General features: G+C 48.9%; 1 protein-coding gene across 6 annotated transcripts in view; it reads left to right on the forward strand.

Moving 5' to 3' along the window:
- The window catches only part of mnb (minibrain), a 128,176-nt gene that overhangs the window by 45,639 nt on the left and 58,620 nt on the right, over positions 1 to 23,917 (forward strand). For 2 of the 6 annotated variants that reach the window (XM_075692317.1, XM_075692318.1), the window contains exon 1: positions 7,072 to 7,435. The exons of 1 other annotated variant lie outside the window; for it this stretch is intronic. In XM_075692317.1, the coding sequence (XP_075548432.1) occupies positions 7,087 to 7,435 (349 nt within the window). In that variant the 5' untranslated portion in view covers positions 7,072 to 7,086. Of the gene's footprint in view, positions 1 to 5,829; positions 6,398 to 7,071; positions 7,436 to 20,313; positions 20,336 to 23,917 lie in introns of those variants that run through there. 3 more of the 6 variants (XM_075692320.1, XM_075692319.1, XM_075692321.1) reach the window with 3 other exon arrangements.

Genomic DNA, 23,917 nt, shown 5'->3' on the forward strand with positions numbered 1-23,917 from the left:
TAGTAGCTCTATCCAGTAGTAGTAATGAGTCTTTTATTTATTTATTTTCTTTTACGTGTAACGAAGGAATGGAAAGTAAGGAATTCGCTGCTGAACGCGCTGTTAACTGTCCGTAGTCGGGCACAGCTTTAGAAGGCAGCGGCAGTTGCCCCTCAAAAGGCGCATGCTCATGCGCCTCCACAATAGACGCGTCGTGTGCCGGGTGGCCGGGGTGACCCCGCCGACGGAGAACATGGCGGCCCGCGCTTCGAAGCGTGGGCCGAGTCGTATCAGCGGGACTATTTCATTGGTCGCGGAGGCAATCGGCTGCCGCGCTTCGGCCATCTGGGGGGTGGCCTCTCCTGCCTTCTTAAGCTGTACCCTACTTATAGCTATATATGCGCTGACACGTCAACGGCACTCGGCGGTGAGGGTGGAGACTGAGCATAGAAAGAGATTTACATATCATATGTACAGTGAGGTGTTGCTTGCGACTTCGCAGCCGCGTTTGCGTGTCCCCTCTCCAACGTCTGAAATACTGCGGGTGAAGGGATGTGCACTTGGCGGGCTAATAGTTTCCCGCAAAGGTTATACTAAGGGAATTCTGGCGCTGGGGATCGCTCAGCTTATGTAGCATGGTAATTACGGGTACAGCACATGAATTCCTCTAATCTCCGTGCTTGTGACTTCAAAGGACCTTGCGGCGTTACATATTACGCTTTACCTTTCTAAATTTCCAAGCAATCATATTTTTCCAAACGCATGAGGGAACCAGCGCCCATATGCGTGCTCACTGCAAAGTGTTGTATTCATAACGCAATATATATATATATATATATATATCAAGTGATCAGTTTGCAACGTCGCAAGGCCCTTTGACGCCAGAGGGACGAAGCTTTAAGCAGAGCCATGCACGATCGTTCCCATGCAGGATGAACTGCCATACATGCAGTTCTCGTAGACTGTATTGCCATCGACCTCTCTGTCTTTCCTATCAATAAATTCTATTCATTCAATATTGCCAGAGTTCGCTCAGGAGCATGGCATCCGAGATCCCCGTCACCGTGCGCTGCCAGATCTCAGAGGCCACGCGCTGCATCTTGAACAGCGCCAGACATGCGGCGTTGACAGCGCCGTCAAGGGCATAGAGTTTCCTACAAAATTACTAGAGGGAACTCTGGCGCTGCAGTCGTTGTCCTACCATGGGAATGATGGGAAGTACATGGATTTGTCTGATCTTCGTGCTTGTGGATTCAGACGTTCTTGTGGCTTTGTATATTACGCTATATAAATCTTATTGTCGTATATTTCAGCGTAATCTATATTCTTCGAAGTGTAGAAGACGCCGGGGAACGCGTACAATTGCTATTAATTGCAATGATTGAGCTTGTTTATGTGCCCAGATCGAAACGCACCAAGCGTCTCAAAGCACTGGCATGCCCGCGATAAATTCATAAGTGCGTTTCATTCGCTTGTCGATACATGCATCCGTGGCTTAATGGTTTCAATATCAGGCTTCTGTACTAGAGTCCCTGTGTTCGAATCCTGCCGCCGGGCAATTTTAATGCTGTTTATTTAATTATTTATTACGCAATAAACTGTTGAAAATGACGAGTTTACTAAGTCACAAAGCCGTTTGAAGCCAAAAAGGACGAAGTTTAGGCAAATCCATGTACTTCCCATAATTCCCATGCTGGGACAACCGCTCCCATTGTAGCTCACGTAGACACTAGCGCCAGAGTTCCCTCTAGTAATTTTGTAGGAAACTCTATGGTCAAGGGACTTTACGTCACTCGTGCGCCTTCTGTCGCTGCGTGTGCGTGTGTGCCGCTATATATGCACATAATATATATATATATATATATATATATATATATATATATATATATATATATATATATATATATATATATCGACTGTCCGTAAACACGTCCGCGCGCTGTCCCCGGCGCGAGCGACGCAAGCAGCGTTTTGTTCGACCTTTGGCCACCACTTAGATCCATCGACGTTTCGCCAACGCCGCGTACGCTCAGACTGACGTGCGCCATAAATATATAACCTCCTCGAAGTGAGAGAGACGAAAGGTCGAACGAGGAACGAGCAGGCCGTCGGTTGTTTGTAAACGCGAACGCGCCACACTTTTCTCTCTGGACATCCTTCATTCTGATGTTATACGTTCGGTTTCACACGTGCTACCTAATCTTCATACGCATCGATTTCCTATAAATTGACAAACATGTCACCGTACATCGCCAACGCCGTGTCCCTGTATATCGTATGTACACTTTGGTCTTCGCATTATCCATTTGATATATAGGTTTTCCCTCCATTTGTTTTATCGCATTCGAGCGCGTAGGCGTATGGGGCAGGAAGCGAAGCAACTTTGCACGATTTGCAGCAGGAATCCGCTTTATTTTTCGTCCGTACATCGGCGACGAGTAGAGATCGGTGACTCGATATTATCGTTGCAATTGCGTGTCCATGCAGCACAGGTGTTCCTCTTGGAAGCTGCTCGCAAGTATACAGTTTATACTACAAGAAGAGCCTCGATAGATGAAGTTTTTTTTTTTTTTTTTTTTAAGCACTTGACGTTGTACGGTCGCGCGTTCCCCTCGACGAAGTTGCGTGCAGAGGTTCGGTATCGACACGTGTTCTGCTTGCTTTGCTTGAGTCGTTGTATACTTTAAAATTCCGCTTGTGCTGTACGTAAGGACTGCCTGTACAGGCCGTCGTCATTTTCCCGTATATCTACGTTTCTTTTTTCTTTTCTTTTCCTATTTGCTATGTGAGGTTCGGAAAGGCCGAATTTGACGACAAAAAAGAAGTATATAGTTCATGTCGAGGCACTCTCCTCAGAACCTATACGAAGTGGCTCGCGGTAACTGTTAGTTGGAACGCCCATATCAACACATGTACATTCACTTGTGTGCACACGAATTTGCCTTAATCACTTTTTTTTAATATTATTATTTTACCGTCCTTATTCCCTGGTTTAGTGTCCTTTCTCGTTGTCGTCGGCGGAAATGACTTTTCCGTTGTGAGGTTTGGTTATAACGTGAGCACAACCTCCACAAAGAGACCTCTGCTATTGGCTCCGGTATACGCGTACTTTAACGTCAATGGAGGAGTATATACTGCGACCCTTCACTTCGATATACTGCGCTCGTCCGCCGCGGTGATTTACGTGCTTTCAATTTTTTAAAGCGGACCATGTGACCTGTCCCCGCTACTCCGTGCTATTAAGCCGTCTCTATAACCGCCGTATATACTGTCACCGTGCTTTCTTCGAATGTTCATGCAGGACTAGCTATATCAGACGTAAAACATCCGCAAGCTGGCCTCTTCGTAGGGTTCAAGCGCCAACGCGGTGGTGGACTTCGCGCTTGGAGGAGGTTCTAAGAAACTTGGGCGAGAACAGGAGCGTTTCTTGCAATGCGAGCGTATGACGTTCAAGTTGTGCTGAGCCTGTTGCGTTTTAACGCCGCCCATGTGCACAAAATATTGTCGGATGTCCGATTCTTGAACTTCTGAAATGCGAAGCATTTCTTGGCGAACATTTCCCACTTTGACAGTATATCCATCTAGCCGCCGGCCTACGTCTTGCTGCTCTCATGCATGGTCGTTTCGGTAACTTGGTATGCACTAAGATTGGCATAGTATGACAAAAGTGTATGACGAACATAAATGATAGGTCATGACATGAATATCGTTACATGCGTGTCATGTAGGTCTTGAAACAGTCGCCTACGTCTTGGTGTCCTCACGGTCGAGTTTCGTTAACTTGGTAGTCTCCCCGCACACTGCTTCGCATGGCATCGATTCCCAGAGGGCGTGGGATATCTGCAGGCTTTTTCACCCTGCCGTCCTTCAACCTTGCGCACATTTCGCGAGATCTCTCTGGTCGCCGTTCCTTTCTTGTCGATTTGATTCTGTTATTCTGGCCTCCTTGTCGATGACATATAGTATCGGCCTTCTGTAATAAACATGGATTTTCATAAACGCGTGCTTTTCCTATACAGCTTCAATTTTATGTTGAATAAGTGGTTAGATTTATTATTCTCGAGATGACGGTGATGTTGACGTTATCGTTCTTCAGTTCTTCTTCAAACACTTCTGCAAGAAGTGTTTTAATTCGCAGAAAATATGGAGTTTCGGGTAGAAAAAATAAAAGAAAGAAAACCAAATTATTGGGGGGGGGGGGGGGACGTTCTGTGCATAATCGCCGACGGGAAACGCGCGCGTATTTTGCGAAGCTTTCGGAGTTTTGCGGCTATATAGGTTGCGTGAACGCTTAAGTGTGTCTATATATAGCGTCGCCTTCGTGTTTGTCAACTGGGTCTCATTGGTGCCCCGCTCTGGCACGGGTTATAGCACTCGACCGCCAAGTGTGATAGCCGTGCTGACTTTCGTAATTTTGACGAGTACACTATATATAGAAGACGAAGTACGTGTCGCTGGCGAGCACGTCTTCTGATCCGCCTGAAGTAACTATATATTTGACAGCGCGCAATATCTAGGCCACGGGAGGTCCTTTTGTCGACGTCGTCCGCGCGAGATTTTCGAGCGTACCTGCGTGGTCCCACGACGACGTTGGCGCGCGCAAGCGGATAGATGACGTCGAATTTACGGCGACCGCTAGACGTTCAATTGAACGTAACAATTTTCCACATATCCGCCAAAATTGTACGTTGCCTCTATGCCTCCAAAGCGGAAGAGATTGACTTTACGGATTTGCGGTGCGCTTCTTTTGCCGAGTACACAGTTGGGTCGTGGCTTTCAAGTTTCGGTCCTATAGCTGAACAGTTTAGTCGATAGGCCCCTGAATATTCCGCTCGCTTGCCTGCGGCACTTCTGTATTTCCCGTTGCAGGATGTTCAAAACACGCCTGTGTAATCGCCTCTCCTTTCCTATACGGGCATAGCATCGGCGAAAGAGAAGTGAGTGAAGCAAGTACAGCACGGCCCGATCGAGTGCGCGTCGGCAGCTGTCTCGAGGCGGGGTGCGCGTTCGTTCAACCGGGTCCGACGTAAAAAAAGGGGAAAGGGGGTGAAGGCTGCCTGTCGCCGACTTCATTCACAGCTGGCAAAGCGGGGTTAGCGGGGACCAAGCGTTGCTGGCCGCTTTTCTTTATCTGTCACTTGTCAGATGGCGGATGCTGCGCTCTCGCCGCAGCGGGCTTCCTGCCTGCCGTCTTGGAGTGGTGGTCGCGGTGGGGGGGGGGGGGGACGCGCCGCCGTCCTTGGAGGAAGCGTGCGTGCGCGCGTACGTACTTACACGAGCGTAGGCGCGGCCCGACACTTCTCTGCATCCGCTGCAGCGCTCGAGCGTTCATTCAAAAACTCGCGGCGCGGCTAGGCGACCGCTGCTGTTTCTAGGTCGTGCGGGGCGAGCTGGATGGGCGCCGACAGCGGAGCGCCTTCGACGAGCGCGGACCGTGTTGTGCGGCGAAGACCGCTTTGTTGTTGTTTTGCTCGTGCCGCCGTGCGTGGCTGGCCTGGTGAGAGGTTTTTTCCGCGACGGCGCGGACGAGTATAGACGCCAGCGAACAGTAGCAGGCAGATGAGGGCATTTTTTTCTTTTTTTTTCTGTTTGTGGGGGAATGGATGCCCTAATAGTTACGTTTCCGCCGATTCCTGTCGCGTACGACCCCGAGTTCCCGCTGGTCCGACAGCGGTCGCTCGCCTCGCCAGGCCCGACGCCAGCCGCAGTCGTCGGCTGGGTCGCCGTGTCTGCTGCGCCGCAATTGGTCGGCCCGGCGCTGTGGCGACCAATGGGGCGTCGCTATCGCAGACGACGCCAGGGGCCGCCGCTGTTGCTGTGCGCGCCTGTGGCCTGTGCGTTCTCCCTCGGCGGCGGCGGCGGCGGCGCGCGCTTTCCTTCGCCGGCGTCAAGCGCAGAAAAGAGCCAGCGCCGACGGGGAGAGGGAGGGAAGAGGGGAAGGAAGAGCAGCAAACGAGGGGAGACGCGGCGCGAGGAGGGGAGCTTTTTGCGAGTGGCGAAACTTTATGTTGGTTTCCTCCGAAAGGACAGCGCTGGCGGCGGTGGATTGAGGCGTCCACGATGGGGATGGTTCCGTGAAAACGAGCGCGCTGCTGTGCCCTTCGGTGAACCGTCTTTTGGATTACTACGCTACTACTCACTGGGCAACGAGCTGCGCCTCTTCTGTCTCGGCGCCGTGTGTGCTTGTGTGCTGCAGCGGTGGTGCTCTCCGCGCGCGAGTGTGTGTGCGTGTGGTGTGTGCCCCAAGTGTTGTTGGCCCGGGCTGAATGGTGCCCCGTTGTATCCATGGTGGTGGCCCGCAGTGACGGCGCAGCGGCAGCGGGGATGGACACGCCGGACGACCCCGTCCTGCTCGCCAAGCAGTCCGACTGGAACAAGGCCAGCCAGCTCTTCCACCTGGACAGCATCCGCGTCAAGCGTGAGTACCCTAGGCCGCCGCCAGATTGTACACGGCCGCCGCGAGCCCAGTCTTTTCCTCCCTCCTTCGCGTGGCGGCGACTCTCCCCCACCCAATCCTCCTCCCCCAGTCTGAGTGCACCCCCTCCCCTCCTCTCTGTTTGCATGGCTCGTCGGGCGTCGTCGCCGCCGCCGCTCGCTTAGCTTGCGTGCTCTGCCGAGCGGCGGCGCCACCTGCGTGGGCGTTTGCCTCATTCCGCCGGCCGAACATGCCCGTCTGGTGCCATGCTGTTGCGCGATCGTGGTCACCGAGGCCGTGACGACGGCACTCATTCATGCGTCGGCAGCATGTTCAACGACCCTTGGCAAAGCCAACTCTTGCATGGGTCTTCTGGACCCACCTCCCTCCGCGTGCGAAAGGGCTTCTTCCTCGGTTGTGCGCGCAGTCGTCGCGCCGGCGTCTGGCATGCCTGCTTGCGTGCCGTGTACCAACTCACGCAAGCAGACACTTCAAGTGCGCGTACCTATCAAGCCGCGGAGACGCGAGGGACGTGCGCGGTGCTGAGAAGCCGTACAGGCGTCACGCGTGTGCAACGGCGGGCCCGTCTGTTGCCTGCGAAACCCTGCCCCGTTGTTTATTCCATTTCAGTTCATTCTCCAACAGGCAGCCAGCAGTTGCGCGTGTCCGCTGGACGGGGTGGGGCGGAGGGGATGCTCCGATTTGCGCCAGCCGTCGGCGCCGCGCGCTGCTCTTGTGCAACGGCCTGGCTCCCAGATAAGGGGAGCCGGCACTCGCAACAATGTCGCGGGGGTGGAGGGTGCCGCCGCTGCTGCTGCTACCGGGCGGCGGCTCCCCCCGCCTATTTTACGAGCGAGCCGACCTCGGGGCGAGCGCCGCCGCGCCGCCGGGCTTTATCGGCGCCGAGACGGCCTTGGCCAACGGCGAAAGCGCGCTTGTGCAAAGAGCGGCCGCTTCGGGGCTCTGCTCCCCGGCCCACGCCCCTGTCTCCCGTCCGGAGCTGGCTTGGCTGCGTCGCGCGTGTACCCGGAAAACACCCCGGTGAGCCCTTGAATTCGGTCGGTGCAGCCAAGAGACTCGTCGCACGCGTGAGACTTAGTCGGGCTGCATGTGGGTCGCAGCTAAAGGGCAGTTATCGGCACCAACCGCTTCCAGCACGGTATGTGGCAACCGCGATCGTGGTAACCGCGGATTCGCCCAGCTTACGACACAGTGGCATTTGGAGTCCAGCCTGTCGTCAACCACTTGCAGCTGTTTTATTTAACCCGATGCCGAGGTTTTCGGATGCGTTCTAGTTTGTCCGAGGAAGCTGTTGCCGCCAGATGCCTGCGGAATAATATGGACTTAGTCCTCCGTTTGGTCGCATCTGTTCCATTTTGTGCGCGGCTGTTGAAACGGTGGTGGTTGTTTCGATTTGTCTATGGCTGTGCTGGGTTTTCCAGTGACTCACACGAGGCTCACTAGGTTGTGCTCCTCTGACATTGTCAGTAATCGAACATGGTCGTATGGAGAGTTCCACCATGCAGAGGAAAAAAAAAAATTCTTACTGGCTAGTTGGTCAAGACCTCGATCGGCGCAGGTAAAATCAATGCTCGATAATGTTGTTAAGGTGAATGTGTTGTACGTGTACTGATGCACGTACGATAAACAGATGGAAAATAAAGAATCATTACTGAACACTTTAATTGTCAAGTCCCACCGAACGTTACCGCCTCTCGCCGAATCGAGAGAGGCGAGGCGAAGAGTGCAGAACTGTGCGTGGCGTTATTTCATCGCTATAGCAAGAGCTGGCGGAATGTCGAACGGCGTTAAGCTTTCTACACGTCGTCGTGTCCGTCGCGTTGGTGCTCAAACGAGCGAGCGTCGCAAACAAACAAGACGCCAAGAGAATCCCTCACGGACAATGCACTATTTGCACGAAGTCGCGTTTACTCTTCTGTGTTCGGATGAACGCCAATTCGATGTTTTGGAATCGAGTATTTAACGTGAAACGGTCGCCTTATGTTCGAACAATTTGTTTTGACGGCTCATGGATGGTTCCCGATTATAAAGACTGAAAAGGCAGCAACACTGCCCCAGGCGTTGTATAAGATATAAGTGTACCCTACGTATAATTCAGATGTCGTACATTCATTCCGCTTGGCTTGGACTAACCTAAAGTGAGTCACTTGATCTCTTCCGTTCCAAGTTTAAACTTTCCGAACGATTTGCTTTAAACTTGTTTATTTGACAGCTAAGCGTACAACAAGACCGCAAAATAAAAACTACGTACAAGCAATGTAGCAATGTGCTCAAATATGCTTGTCCGGTCCTGTGGGACTCGGCGGGTATATGAAACTCACCAAAGCAGTTGCGGTTCTGCAAACAAAGAAACACTCGAGCCCTTCAGGCACTTCACCGATTTGCCATCGCAATCAGTATTTCCACATTTTCTATGCGATTCAAGCTTCACGTAGTCTAGGAACACGTGTTGCATGTGATGTCATCAATGGGCAGTAGAATTTATCATCACTGATGAAGCTTGAAAACCGAATAGGAACAAAGATGAAGCTCATTCTCAGCTCGAAAGTTTGTAACGTCGACCAGCCGAGCTCCTACAAACTAATTTCCTATAGAAAACATTGTAAACAAAAATACGTAGGCTCCACTTTCGACGCGTACTTGCTGCCGGTCTTGTGTGTCGATCTCGGCGACGTCACCACGGTTTTCGCTCTCAATCTCGGCATTGTCGCAGCCGTTCGCATTGTCGACAGAAGTTTGCCCATTCTTTCGGATCCAACTGATCGACATCCCTTTCCTGCAGTAAGCATCTTCGTCAGTCCATTATTTCGTTGTAAACTATATTATGACCACAGATACCGATCGGGGACATCAAAGTTAACGTCTCCTGAGCTGCTAATTGCAGCCAAGCTTCAGCATTTAAGTTATACGTGTCTGACCTACTGATTTGTGAAAAGGCTACATAAAAAGCGTTGCTGCGAGGCAGTCTGTTAACTAAGAAATAAGGGATTACTCACCGCGCGGTGGAAGACGCGCGCTTTTTGAATTCGACCGGTGTCACTTTGGCTGGACCGGGAGCGCCAACTCGCGCACAGTGGAACAAGTAGAACCTATAAATGCGGCTCTTTGCAATTTGCAAAAATATACTTCGTTTTTACAACGAACTATGCACGCTGACGCCAGTGACTCTGCTAAGGCAGCGGGGACTGAGAAGGATAACGACGCTTTTCGGAGCAGGCTTCGAAGTGGCTTCGGAATCAGTCTGGAAAATGGACGCTGCCGCGGCTACGAGAGGTAAGGTAAGCATCCAAACTCCGACTGAAAGTTGAGCAAGTTAATATATATATCATAAGAAGCCAACAATGACACCAAGGACAACAGAGGGGAAATTATTTGTACCTACCAATTGAAATAAAGAAATTGTAAATTTATGAGTTCCATTAATGGGTGCATTAATTTACAATTTCTTTATTTCAATTGGTAAGTACAAGTAATTTCCTCTGTGTTGTCCTTGGTGTCTTTGTTTGTTGGCTTCTTATGATGTGATTAATACAAATCGGGCACCTCAATTAACCTCCTTTCTTCTAGTTTACACACACACACACACACACAATGCATGCCACTGAAAGGCATGCGTGGAAACACTACCATTTCTTTATTTATCTTATTTGTAATTTTGGGGTTTTACGTGCCATAACCACGATCTAATCATGAGGCACGCCGCAGTGAGGGGACTCCGGATTAATTTTGACCACCTGGGCTTCTTTAACGCGCACCCTAGTGATGCACGGTATACGGTCGTTTTTGCATTTCGCCCCCTATGCGTGTAAATGCGGCCGCCCCGGCTAGGGTTTGATCCCGCGCAACCCCGCGCGGTTAAGCACGTGGCCGGCGTTGCGCTGCTATATTTGGCAGACGAGATTAAGAAGTTTGCAAAGACGACACGGCCACAATTGGTACATGACCGGGGTCGTTGGAGAAGTGTGGGAGATGCCTTTGCCCTGCAGTGGGGCGTAACCAGGCTGCTGCTGCTGCTGCTGATGATGATGATGATTTGGCAGTGCCACTCAGCCATTAGCAGCCACCGTGAGCAACCACGGCGGGTGCGCGCTACTTGAGTTCGTGTTGAGACGCCCGGCTTTCAGCAATTATGGATCCACTATTGTGGCACTCTATTGCGTGGCTCATTCAAAACGGGCTCATCTCGGATGCTGCAGCGGTTCAAAGTCCATTTGCTGCGTGCCCCGCTTCTGTTTCCCTGAATACCTGAACAATCTAACGTGGCGGCCAAGACCTTCTTTCGGCTCCGAAATCGCTTTCGGTGCTTGCGGCCTGGAAAAAAGCACGATGTTTGAGATCTGTTTTGTTAATCAGAGGCAGCCGTCGCTGGGCCGTGGATGTGGACGCCGCCTATATACCATAAATACTTCGTGGCAAAATAGATATCTTCAACACTTTGTGTTCGCAGTATATAGGTTCGGCATTGCATATATATATATATATATATATATATATATATATATATATATATATATATATATATATATATGCTGTGTACCATGAAACCTAAGGAGAACGAGGTCCGATGGCGCGCGTGAGAAAAATAAAAAATAAAACTGCTTGAACGTACTTGCAGCGCCAAGGCCAAGCATTGTGTTAAACAAGAGACAACGCGGACCATTCCATGTTTGCGCCTTGCACCGCAAGTAAATCGAGGATGACCCACCGACTATTATATAGAGCTTCAGTGAGAAAAAAAGAAATCCACGACATCTGCTGCGAATTAGGTAACACTGGCGGAACTGTTGCAAACTCTTGCTTGTTGTGACACTTACAGATGCGCACAAACATGCAATGCTTTACAATGCGCCACTTCCTCTGTTCAGTGGAAATCTCGGTCGTACATGCAGCAAGCGAGCGGCACGCTCTTGTTATCTGCTCATCGACGCTAAATCGCCGATTAGCGCATGCCGGTCTCGCGTGCGAGGCCACTTGAGTGTTAAGTTATACCACGAAACGATAAGCGGCGGGCAGCGCGTGCGAGGTCTAAGTGCGAGCTGTTCAAAATAAATGAATGTAATATATATATATATATATACGGTGGAAAAGAGGACACAGTCGGGGACAGTAAAGACGACGAAGTGGCAACAGCCAAAATGTCACGGGTATAAAATATTTACACGATGTACTTACACGATGCGTATATATACAGCGGCACAGAACCCCGAGAGGCTGTTGCCACTTCGTCGTCTTTACCGTCCCCGACTTTGTCCTCTTTTCCACCGTAACACGACCCCCGGCAGGAGAAGCACCGTCCCGGTGCTATATGTCCCGGTAAGGGCATAGTACGGCTTAAGCCGAGAGACGTGTACGACGTCAGGTGATGTGGAACCGGGTGGCATGACGGAGGTCTCGGGGATGATCTCGTAAGTGACATTGGTCACTTGACGTAGAACATGGTAAGGGCCTTTGTAGCACGGGAGGAGTTTCTCGGAGAGCCCCACTCGGCGGCAAGGGGACCAAAGTAGCACGAGAGAGCCTGGTGAAAAATATGTGTCACGATGGCTGCGATTGTAAGCGTGTCGTTGAGATTCCTGCGATGCCAACAGAATATTAACATGGTGCCAGATACGATCTTAAGACGTGTAGCGTCCGGTTGTCATGCCACAGGTGACTTAACACCGTAGGCTTTATAATTGTATCTATCCTCAGTGATGGAAGTGCTGCGCATTGTTGCGCCATTTTGCGCCATGCCATTGAGCTGCCAAAACGCTAATTTCGAATGAAGTTTCCAAATTTAGCAGGACGTGCGTGTTCAGTGGCAACCACACACACGCGTTGGCTAGCACTTAGCCCTGCAATCCAAGCTTAAGCAATCCGCTTCAGCGTCGGCGTCCTTGGAGTGTCGGTGTGTTTGGTGGCGTAATTGTAATTATAGGCCACAAGAAACTGACAACCATTTTGTGCTACACAATGCATTACGAATGTTTTATGAAGGTGTAACGCGTTTGCGTATATGCGGACCAGCTAAATATGATTTGAACTGGCGCTCGTTTCACGGGGCAGTCGTGAAGGAAAAGCCGCGCTGAATGAATAAGGTCGGACAGTCTGCTCAGCGTGTATAGCTCATCAGTTTCGCTATGTATTTTAACGTTAGATTTTGCGCTCTATATTGGTACGTCTGCATCGATTAATGGGCGAACGCCGTGTGTGTGACGTTGTAAATCTATTTCGCACCTATACGCCACGTCCGGTTACTGGGATGTAGTGCTGCACGCCGACACACGGTCTGCGTGCTTTCATGAAACTTATTGGTCACAAATATGAAACCGCATCGTCACTCAAATTTGCTACACTGTATTCCACCAGACCACACCGCACCACACCAAATCAGGCTCTCGCCACCGCAGAACGGAAGTCAAGGATGTGTAAAGCTTCATATTTAGTCAACTTTGACGGTGAAAATGCGATTGTAATCAAACGTTTAGCGAAACCGCAAACCTCCGAAATTGCGTTCCTGGCAACCATGTCCACGTTAGCGGCTTGGACAGATCGGGCCCGAAAACTTTAATAAACCATCGTTCGGTGCAAGGAATATCGGTTGCCGTTTTACATTGGCGCTGTGGCGCCTGTGGCAGAACTAAGATTAAGCCCGAATAATCGAGCTTGATAATGTTGGTAGACGGCGCAGACCGAGAAGCCAGTGAGCATTTTTATCCCTTTACTGTTTTCAAAAGTATCTTCGAGCCTTTTCTCGGCGAGTGATGTGAAATATTGGCAAATGTGCAATGACCAGTATATGCAGTACGTCACTTCGCATTTATTCTGTATGGGGTATTCCACTATCTTGACTGAAGGTCGCCAAGAATTAAAAATTACTTCACTATACGCGAACAGCATTCACTGTACCTTGATAGGTGCTGTTCATGGTGGCCACTGTGAATATTTCTCGTTTATTGTGCACGAATATGTAGGTGGCTCCTTCCATTTTCGTTCTTTATTTATGGTTTTTAGCTCCTCGATCTCCCGGGGTCACTGCTAAACTGTTACGTTAGGCGCGCCTTGCTGTGTTGCGCGCTTCCGGAACTCACTCTCTCGCTCACTAACTCACATTTTTCTTTTCTTTTTTTAATCTAGCGCTGCGCCAGTGTCGGCTTGCTTTCGCTCCTTCACGAACAAGGCCCGTTAGTCTCGGTTGTCTTTCGGCGCTTTAAAAAAGAGCACGACAATTAAGAATAGCGTTTAATGAGAACGCGACACTCTTGGCGTATATAACAGAGATATTTATTGTACACGGCAAGACTGTGCCGCCTGCTTACGAAAATAAAGCAAGGAAAAACAAAAGAACTTAAGGTGAACACTTTTGTTGAGGCAGATATGAAGGGCGACTTTATAACGCTTGGATTTAAGCGCCAGTGAAGCGCGTGCTTTTGTTGCCAGCTTATAGAAAGTTCTGTAATCGAAAGCGACTGTGCAAAGAAACGCTGCCGCAAATCCGCGGAAGCTCTTCGTTCCTCTCTCTCGTCACAATTGCGGTAAAAAGAAAATGAGTAAAGAGCCCGGGGCATCACAGAGAGCAGCACGCAAAAGTTGCTCGGAAAACAAAACAGTAAGACAATACGCCAAAAAGTAAAATGGACTAACGGGCGCCTAGTGCCGCGCCGGCGGTATATGGACACGCCTGCGTTGACGACGTCGCTGTCTGGCGTGAGACGCCGCGGGGAGTGCGTCTTTTCGCGTTTAAAAGGCAAAGGGAAAGGGGGGGAGAAAAGAACGAAAAGAAAGAACGGCGTCCTCTCTCTTCATCTCCCTCCCGCCCCTCGCTTTTTCTTTTTCCCTGCCTCCGGGCTTCTGGCATATGTTTCTGGTTCGTCAAAACAGCGGCCGTTTCCTAATTCACTGTCACCGACGGCATACACGCGACCGCGGGCGTCTTTAAGGACCTTCAGCAACTGTGCTCGCGTCGCCGTCCTTTTGTGATGATCGTGCTTTTTCTGTGTGTCTGACGCGAGCGACGTTTGCGTCTCGGCGCGTGCGCTGGCTCGTACGAGGCGCCCGCCGTTCCCGCTGCGTTTAACGGGGGGGGACCGTGCGACAGTGACCGACCACTTATAAACGTTCCGCAACGCGGCGAGCGACACGTCTTTCCGAGTAGGCGGCTGCGCTCGCAGCTTACTTAGCTGCAGTACGCGAGTGGGGACCACGCGCGTATACGTCGACGGGTGGATCTGCGCTCTTCGGGATAAACCAACCGCTTCGCGTGCTTAGCTGGCTCACCCCGTAGAAACCATTCAGGCCGACTAGGGCGTCCCATTCTGGCGAGCGCTTCGTGGCCCAGCGTTTTCGCCCTGTCGGTTCGTCCGACTGTGCGCGCGAGGGCGTTTTCCTTAGTTGCCTAGCAGTGTGCTTTGCTGGGCCAGTCGGTGCATGGTGAACGTGTGGGGTGTTACAGCAAGTACGGACGCGAGCACAAGTAAAATGAACAGACAGGACAAAGGACGGACAACCAACGTTGTCTTGTCCGTTCCTTTTACTTGTGGTCGCGTCCGTGCTCGCTGGAACACCCTGTACGTTCTCCTTAGTTTCTTTTATTGTTTGCCTATTGGTTGTTAGCTGGGTGAGCACACTTTTCACCGTGGAACCCTTTTCGAAGGACCAGGCCGCATAGCAAATATTGGTTATATGCTGGAAATTGTCACGTGCGCTCTAAGGAGTGTTCTACCGCAACAGTTTTTCAATTTAGTTCATTTATAGCAGGGAGATAAATATTTGAAAGGGCGCGAACCCATCATTTCAGGTTGGCTCCAATTCAGGACGTCTTCAAGGTCGGCCGCACCTGTTGACAGCGCGAGCGGCCGTGTGGATTTCAAAGCTCCCATATCAGTTGCACTATAATTAACTAAGCAATTCTTCGCCTAATTCTGAAGTTGAAGACGAGCAATATACATGCAATCATATCCGTTAAGGAAAGAGAGAGAGGGGGAGCAAGAAAAATCTTGTATTTCTGACACTGATATCAACAAATGCACCTTCAAACAATGTGGCTAAAGTGCATTGATGCTCCAGTACTATGAAAAAATGAAGCCGTGCGCGCGCGCGCGCGTGTGTGTGTGTGGCGCAAATTGTACGCAAAGTATCTTCCCGCGCCACCCGCCGCCTTTTTTCTGTATCTTGTGGTAATCTAAACCCTCATCACGGTTAGGTTACCCTAACCCACGAGTCATACATGCATTCCCTCGTGTAAGGTCGAAAAGAAAAAGAGAGAAAGAAAGTAAAAGTAAGCAGGAGGGCGCGGTTCACATCTACAGTAATTAGGGCGGTTTCCTGTCCGGCAGTTTGTCGAGCTTGCGGATATCGCAACTCTGTTCCCCCTTCCCCGCGGCAGTGCATGTATAAGTGGGCAAACGAAAGCACGACTGGTTGATTAATGGCCGTTGGTATATACTTCGGCAAGTTAAGCTTGACGGCGTGCTTCGCTTGGCCGCCACTATATAAACGCGCGTTGACCGCGCGGCCCCAATTTTAGCCACTGACTGCGTCATATACCGAATTTATTCTCACCTAGGCCGACAGTTTTAAACATGAGTATCGAAACTGCCAGGTCGGCTTAGATTCGAGGGTTTCGCTAACAATTAACCGTCGGAACTGCAAAAATGGCTCACTGCTAACGCCAGCACCAAAAGACATAATGTAGTCATTACTATCCGCCGCCGCAGCCACGTAGTAGTAGTACATATAGTACGTTCTACTACAGCTCAGTGTAACTGTAGCGCCAGTTTGACAATATTGAATACGTGCAGTGTGGGCACAGTCAGCGGGTTTTCTTTCTGGGTCTTTTTCGTTCCTTCTGCTTTCTTTTTCCTATTTTTCCTTTCTACAGTTAGCTTTCGGGAAAATGCTGATCGAGCGACTGAGCACGCGCTCTTAATAACCGTCACCGCCATGGACGTGGTGCGCGCCCTCAAGTGACAGGGCCGCACACTCTTAGTACAGTAGTGCCTGTACAGTGAGGTGGTGCAATTGCGTGGCTGGCGGAGTTGACATTGGCGGTATGTGTCACTTTATTTTTCTTTTCTTCTTTTTTTTTTTTGTGGCTGCTGTCGTTTGCTCTATACATAGTCGGCGCGCATTCGAAGAAAATTTCTCATTTTATTTTTCGACCTTCCGAAAAAGGGGGTGGGGTCTGCCAAGAATCGAGGCTGGCCTAGATTCGAGGGAATGCGGTATATATGTTGTGCCCACGATGCGGCCCCCGTCGTGCGTGCGACCGTGTTTGGGCGCGCGAGCCGAGCGATACGTGTAGTACTATATACACTCCCGCCCGCAGCATCAGTGCAGACTGCGGTCTGAGCGCGGCACCTGTGCTATATCAAGCGCACATGCAGGTGACTCAAAGCCTCCCCATCCACCCCCTTCCCTTCTCTATATTCTTTCTCTCGCTTCGGATTCGCTTATTTGGGTGGCTGTGCGTGTGCGCAGTATGGGCCATCATTGCTGGTGGCATTGCGTGTTTCGAGTGAAACGCGGAGGAAAAAAAAGAATAATAAAACAGCTGGCGCTCGGCGCGCCTGTTCGGTTTCCGATCCTCGCGGTGATTTGCCTCTCCTTAGAAGTCCTCCTCGTCTGTGCATGCATATTGACCGTTTCGGACGGTCGGCGAATCATCTGGGTAAGTAGATGCTGCGGGCTTTGAAACACGCGTGGTGGTGGAACCAAGCTCGCGCTTTTTTCGCCGTGCATCTTTCTCAGCGTTTCTTCAAGGGTTGACTTTTTTCACAGTGTATATGGCTAGCCGATTAGTCCGTCCCTCCGTCCGTCTGTCGGTCGCCTGTACACCGAAAACTCTTCCGGCGCAACGCCATGCGCATGCGCGAAGAAAGAAAGAGAGACGCGCGATTAGCCAGTGCGCCTAGATAGCTCAAGGCCTGTTTACTCCGATTCATGCCGTCGCTCTACCTGGACCGAAATTTTCATTGATAAGGCTGGCGGAATTAAAGTGGTGACGTCAAAATCACTGTTGCCTACTCCGGAGGATCCCCATCAGATTCTATGGCAGTCAGGCCGTGTAACATGACGCCATGGATCGGAGTGAAAAGGCCTTGTCTTATATATGTGGTGTTGGATTAGCTGCGCCAGTAGTGACGTCGTTGCTCTCCCTCGCAGCCGAGCGCGCGCGCTGCAGTTTTTCTCCGGCTCCGAAATAGGTAGGCCACGCGTCACACGTACCCCCTTAGGAACAAGCAGCTCTCGAATCAGGGCACAAGAACAGGTTCCTGCAGCCGAGCGCAAGCAGCAACTGCGCACCGAGGACCCGGCAGCCGGCCAAGCTATCGTTTAATGAGCCCTCGGGATTAACGCTGTAATAAACACCGACGCCACACGTTTCAAGTTCGCTGGTTAACCACTTGTACGGAGTCCTTGGGCGGTGTTTTTTTTCCCTCGCTCACCAGCTATCGTCGTCTCACCTTAGAAAAGTTTGATGGTCGTTACGCCATATTGAGAGGTTGCATGGGTAAGAGAGAGGGAGATCGAAGAAACGTCCCGTGCGCTGTCGCCGCGGCCTATACACGTCATGTGCTGCACTATATTATACGGCGCAAGAAGCTAGGATATATTAATAGGCCGCACACAAAAGCACCAAGCGGGCTGGCTTACCTCTCCCCACCCTGTGGGACGCACGACTGTGCCATCTCCTCGCAGGTGTGTGAATTGATAAATTAAGTTAAATTATGCGGTTTAACCTATACTGCAACTGAACAGTGGGTTAAGGCGCCTATAGCGAAAGGCCTCGAGGAAAAAATTTTGACCGTCTTACTTAACCTAAACATTACCGCACGAGCATTTTTTTTTTTTTCCATTTCGCCACAGTCGAAATGCGGCCGCGTGACCGAGAGTCGAAGTCGCGACGAATGAATGAGACTTAAGAGTATACGGTGTGCGCCAATCACGCAAACACATACATGACTGGCACATATGTCATTTTCGATTCAGTCTTCGAATCGATTAATCGCCATTCGTAAATGCGAATATTTTTCTAATACTTTTCGAATATTTCAAAACATCAGCTGCGCCCGAGTAATCAGAACACTGGAGCAAAAAGTACGGTAAAATTTCAACCCCGCGGGCATAGTATGCACATAAAACATAACTTGTTTGGGGGAGCAGACTTAAGTCACTTAAGAGGAAGCTTTAGCTTGGGCCCAACTCCGACGCGGCCTATTCAAATACACGTAAAACGCAGAAACGCTTTTCTTAGATAACTTCTGGACCTATATTAATGAAATGTGTTGCATTTGAGAGAGAAATGGAAATTCTAGTGACTGTTGGAAGCCGATTTTCGATTTATGGCCTGAATTTGGTTGAAAGGATTCTCAAAATTCGAAAGTTATAAGAAATAGAAGTACGAATTTCACAAGGTAATAGCTCGCCATCAAGAACAGATATCGCGATTCTGTAAACGACGTCCATTAGATCATTCAAAGCGGACAAATTCAGTGTGTCAATTTATATATAACGCCATTTTTTACGTTGCGTACAAGGGTTCTGCAAAAGCTGTATTTCCATATTACAGAATTATTTGAGATTCATGTGTAACACATCAATTTTGTCCACTTAAATGTACTATTAGATGCAATTCATATAACTGTGATATCATTTTTCATTGCTGAGTTACAGAATTGTGAACTTCATAGTTTCGTTTTCTGAAAATTTGCGTTTTTTGTCAATTTCTTTGTAAAAACAAAAATTGACGACCCAAATAGAAAATACGAAACGAACAGTATCTAGATTTTAAGTTTTTCTTTTAAATGCAACACACCTCGTCAAGTTTGGAGGAGTGGTCGCTGAGAAAAACGAATTCTCCTTTTACACGTATTTATATAGGAGCACCCGAGATAAAGCTTCCTCTTACAGCATATACATGCGCAGCGATCATTCGCATGTACTCTCTGAAGAGTCGTTTGCATGCGAAGAAGCTACTTGTTTGCTCGAATGCCTAATTAATTTGTGCTTTTACCAAACGACGCATCATAATGTACTATGCAATGACAGAAACTTGCTAACCTTAAGAATACTAGGATATGAACATCGTTTTATATTAATTGTGATAACGGCTCTTCATTATTCGAAAAATGTTCGAAATAGCATTCAATTCTGTTCTGGCACTATTCGATTCGTATTCGATTCGGTCTAGAGTCGGTGAGTAAAGACTTTATTGGAAAACAAGGTATTGACGGGTGACCTTGTGGTTAGGCAGCCATGAGCCCCTGGGCCCGGGCGACTTCTTCAGCTGTCTCGATGACCTTGGCCTTCAGGGCCGGAGCTGAGCAACACCGGCCTCCGATTCGGTCAAAAAAAAAAAAAAAACATCGCTACTCGCACATCCCTGGCTTTGAGAGACGCAAATATGATGAACAAAGAAAGCAACGCGTGCGTGTGAGATATAAAGCGGCGCAAGCTCGTATATACATCTGAACGTCAGAGTGCAGTGCCATCGCAACGGCTGCTGTCGCGACTAACTTTCTCGCAGTGGCAGACATTGACGTAGTTACCTTGAGTGTCAGATCGGTCGCGGCTTCTTTACTGCGCCAGGACGTCTAGTGACGTTGTAGGTGACCTGGAAGTCAGGTCGATGCCCTCGAAACACTGACGTCGCTGTAGAACATCATCTGCTCTAAGCTGGGCTACATTTTTATAAGCTGCGCTATGTTTTTTTTTGTTTCTTTTTTTCTTTCCGTTTATTTTTTATTTCCCTGTCCTTAAACAATCAGTGTTCGTTTCATGCATACGAAGAGATCGTCCGTCGGGCGCAGCATGCATGCATCTTTCTCTTTAACGAAGGCGCCGGGTTTGTCGCACGCAGCAACTCTGAACTGGCATCCAAACCCGCGCTCTGAAGAGTCCGAAGGAGCGGCGTCTCGCAACGTTAATTGCCGATGCACGGTGAGCGTAATCGCAGCGCGGGTTGGCAGTGGTGTGCGCATGCGCGTGACGTTCCGCGCGAGCCTGTCACAGTGGGAGGCATGCAATACCGTGTGTCCCATATAACGTTAGCCAAGCTGTTCAACGAAAATACAGTTTTGAAAAACACGGTGCATGATACAAATATATAATACATATGGTGTTCGGTCGTCATATATGGGTCTGGTGACCGAACACCGTAAGCATTAAAGTCGTATCTTGCACCATGTTTTTTTAATCTTTTTTTTTCTTCTTCCTTGGCGTAGCTTCGCTACCGTTAGCTGGGACGCCCTATATGTAAAGAAAAAGAAGCGATAATTACCGCAGGATGTCAGCGAATGCGCATGCGTATAATGATTCTTATATTGCCCGACAGGCAAGGGCGCCACAAACTCTTCATTCGTCTTCGTCTGTGGCGCTATTTATGCCCTTAAAGTGACACTAAACCGGGACATTAAACCGAGTTAAATCGATAGATTATTCGCCTAGATGTCAATCATAATTTTCTGTGTGCCAGTGTATATGACTGGTGTGTATGACTGTTGCCTGGAAACTTGCCACCGAAGGTCCGGCTGCTGCTCCTCAATCTTAGTCGCCCGCGCCGAAGCGGAGAGTTGGCGTGTAATCCCCACGTGACCTCCATCTCTGCCGCTCTGTCTGAATCACACGTCGTGGCGTGAATCACCCAGTGCTGAGAGGTATACCATAGTCCAACACAGCTCTATGAATTAAGTGCAAGATAAAAATTCGCTTAAAGGAACACGCTGTTAGGCTTTAAAGAATTGTGACGCCGAGCGAAACGGCTTCCGTTCGTCGAATATGGCAACGAAGGCTCGTAACCAAGGTAGCACGAAATGTCAGGCTCCATATCGATCATGAATCTTGAGACATCCATATATGGCGCAGTCTTAATTCGAGGTTAATTATAGCTGCGCGCTTCCAGATTCGAGCCATTCGCATTACGAGGAAGCTTTAGTTCGGCCCCCACTCCGATGCAACCTGTTCAAATACACGTAAAACGCAGAAACGCTTGTGTGAAATAATCGCTTGGCCGATTTTAACGAAATTTGTTGCGTTTGAGACAGAATGTTAAATTTCGCTAACTGCTGCAAGGGGAATTCCTATTTAAGCGCTGAAGCATTTAAATGGATTATTCAAAAATTAGAACGTTAAAAAAATAATAAAGCACGACGTTTACAAATTTGTAGTTATGCACCAAGAACAGATATCGCAGTTTTGTAAACTGCATCTGTTAGAGCACCCTAAGCGGACAAATGTTGTATATCAATTTATATTTTACCTGAACTTTAAACATTGTTTACAAGGGTTCTGCAAAAGTCCTACTCACATATTAGTGATCTCTTTGAGAACCATGTATAACGCACCAATTTTATATGCTTTAGATGTACTGTTAGATGCAATTTACAGAATTGTGATATTATTTTTTCATTGCTGAGTTACAGAGCAGTTGTAAACTTGATAGCTCATCTTCTGAGAATTCGCAGTTTTCAACTATTTTTATTAAACAATTGATGGCGTAAACAGAAACTTCGATATCTACAGTCACTAGATTTGAATTCCTTCTTTTAAACAATGCAACAAACCTAATAAAATTGGGTGCAGTAGTTGCCGAGAAGAACGATTTCTCATTTCCCATGTATTTAGACAGGAGCCCCCTAGCCAAAGCATTCTCTTAAGCCGTCGCACCGGTTGCGGGCGATTAATTCTTGTGCGAGCCCAGCTATGTCATAGAAGGCGTCTATACGGGGTGCCATTTTTTGGATGCACCAAATTTAAAAAAAATAATTAAAAAAAATGTCTGTGGCAGCTAGCGCAGTTGTAACCTTTGAGCTATTTTACTCGATGAGGCGGCCGGCCATTACTTCTACAAGAACTCAGTATGTTGAATAATTAATACAATCACGCGAATTAGCTTTTTAATTATTTTTTTACGGCACGTATTTATACCTACGAATTGGAGATATTGAGCTTGCAAAGCACATCGACTTGGAACGAATTCTGAGGATGGCATCGCTTCAGAGATATGCACCGTCAAACCTGCGGTAAAAGCGAACTGCCGTTTCGCGTACTTGTGAAAGCACTGTCTTATGCATTGAAGCCCAAAAGTAACTGGAACGCCAGTACATTTGGTCAGATAATTTGAAAATTCGAATCTCGAAACTGGTGTGGTCCTGAGATTTCATTCCAAGTGGATACGCCTTGCGAACTCACCTGCTACAAATCGTAAATTGAAGTATGGGCCGTAATGCAATTAATTAAAATTTCAATTATGTAATTACGTTAATTATTCGATTTGGTATTTTGATTTCTCTTAGAAATGAGGGCTGCCTCATCAATCAACTTATAAAATTGTGCTATCAGCCACATATAATTGCAAAAAAAATTTGATGCAGCTAAAGAGACACCTTGTATGAAACCTTCTTTTTCAGTACACGGCTGAAATCTTTTTAATGCCCGTAGGTTTTTCGCCACGCATATAACGACGCCTTCAGAGTTCGCGTTAATTCATGTTGTTTGTCGCTCGCATGTAGTCTTTTTCAGAATGCCGCGCGGTCTAAGTCGTTGGTCGCCTCTCCTTGAAATGTCGAACGTTTTGCTAGTCGCTTGCGAGTGTCACTTGGCCATCACGTCACAAGTACCACTTGCCACTGAGCGCGCCGCCATCGGAGCTTTTTCGTTCGTAAGTGTCCAAACACTGTGATTGGTTTGCATTTCTGTACGACCAGTCTTTTGGCGCAAGAACGTTTTGCGAATACGGGCCGGTTTCCCAATTCGAAAAGCTTTTCGTCTGAAAGTGCTGTTTGTCGTTGGTCGACCGACTGCCTTAAAGCTCAAATGTCTTACGTCACGATTGAATGCCATAGCCTCTTAAGAGCAGCAGTTTTAGTTTAAGAATTTTTAATGTAAAACACTGTTTGTCTCATTCCAAGTACTATGCGGTAGGTATAGGTAGGTAAGTAGGTTCCTGTCTAGCCTCGAGCGTTTCCTACTTCTAATAAAATTAAATGCACGGCCGACAGTGGAATCGAACCTATCTGCCTTAGAACGCAGTAGCCTGCAGTGCTCCGAGCACTTGGGCATGATCGCACACGCATACCCTTCTGTCGTGCCAAAGCCGACTAGCTCGTTGAGACGTTGTGGCGTATGCGAAGCGTGCCAGTTTCTCGTGTTCGTTCCTCGTAATTACAGCTCGCGCTTTGAGGCGTTGTGTTAGATTTTGCACCGTTTTCGGGATTGGCCGGCATTGCCCATTGCTGTCCTCGTAGCGGCTGACGCTGCGCGGAAGCAGTGTGACTCTGTGCACCGCGTTCACGATCGACTCGAGTTGATCGCGTTTTTAACGTTTCGCCGGAGCACAAGTGTCATTGTCGCTTTAGCGTGTGCTGCAAGACGTAGAAATGCACACGTAAGACTGTACAGTGCTCAGTTGCAGATGAAGTCGCAATCCGTGTGTACCCAGCGCCTTCTATAGATAACACGAGGTCGGTGCACTTCGATACGTGACGTCACGCTACCTCGCCCGATTGCCCTAGAATCTAATAG

The sequence above is a fragment of the Dermacentor variabilis genome, chromosome 5, assembly GCF_050947875.1.
Source record: "Dermacentor variabilis isolate Ectoservices chromosome 5, ASM5094787v1, whole genome shotgun sequence".
In the NCBI taxonomy this organism is placed as follows: Eukaryota; Metazoa; Arthropoda; class Arachnida; order Ixodida; family Ixodidae; genus Dermacentor; species Dermacentor variabilis.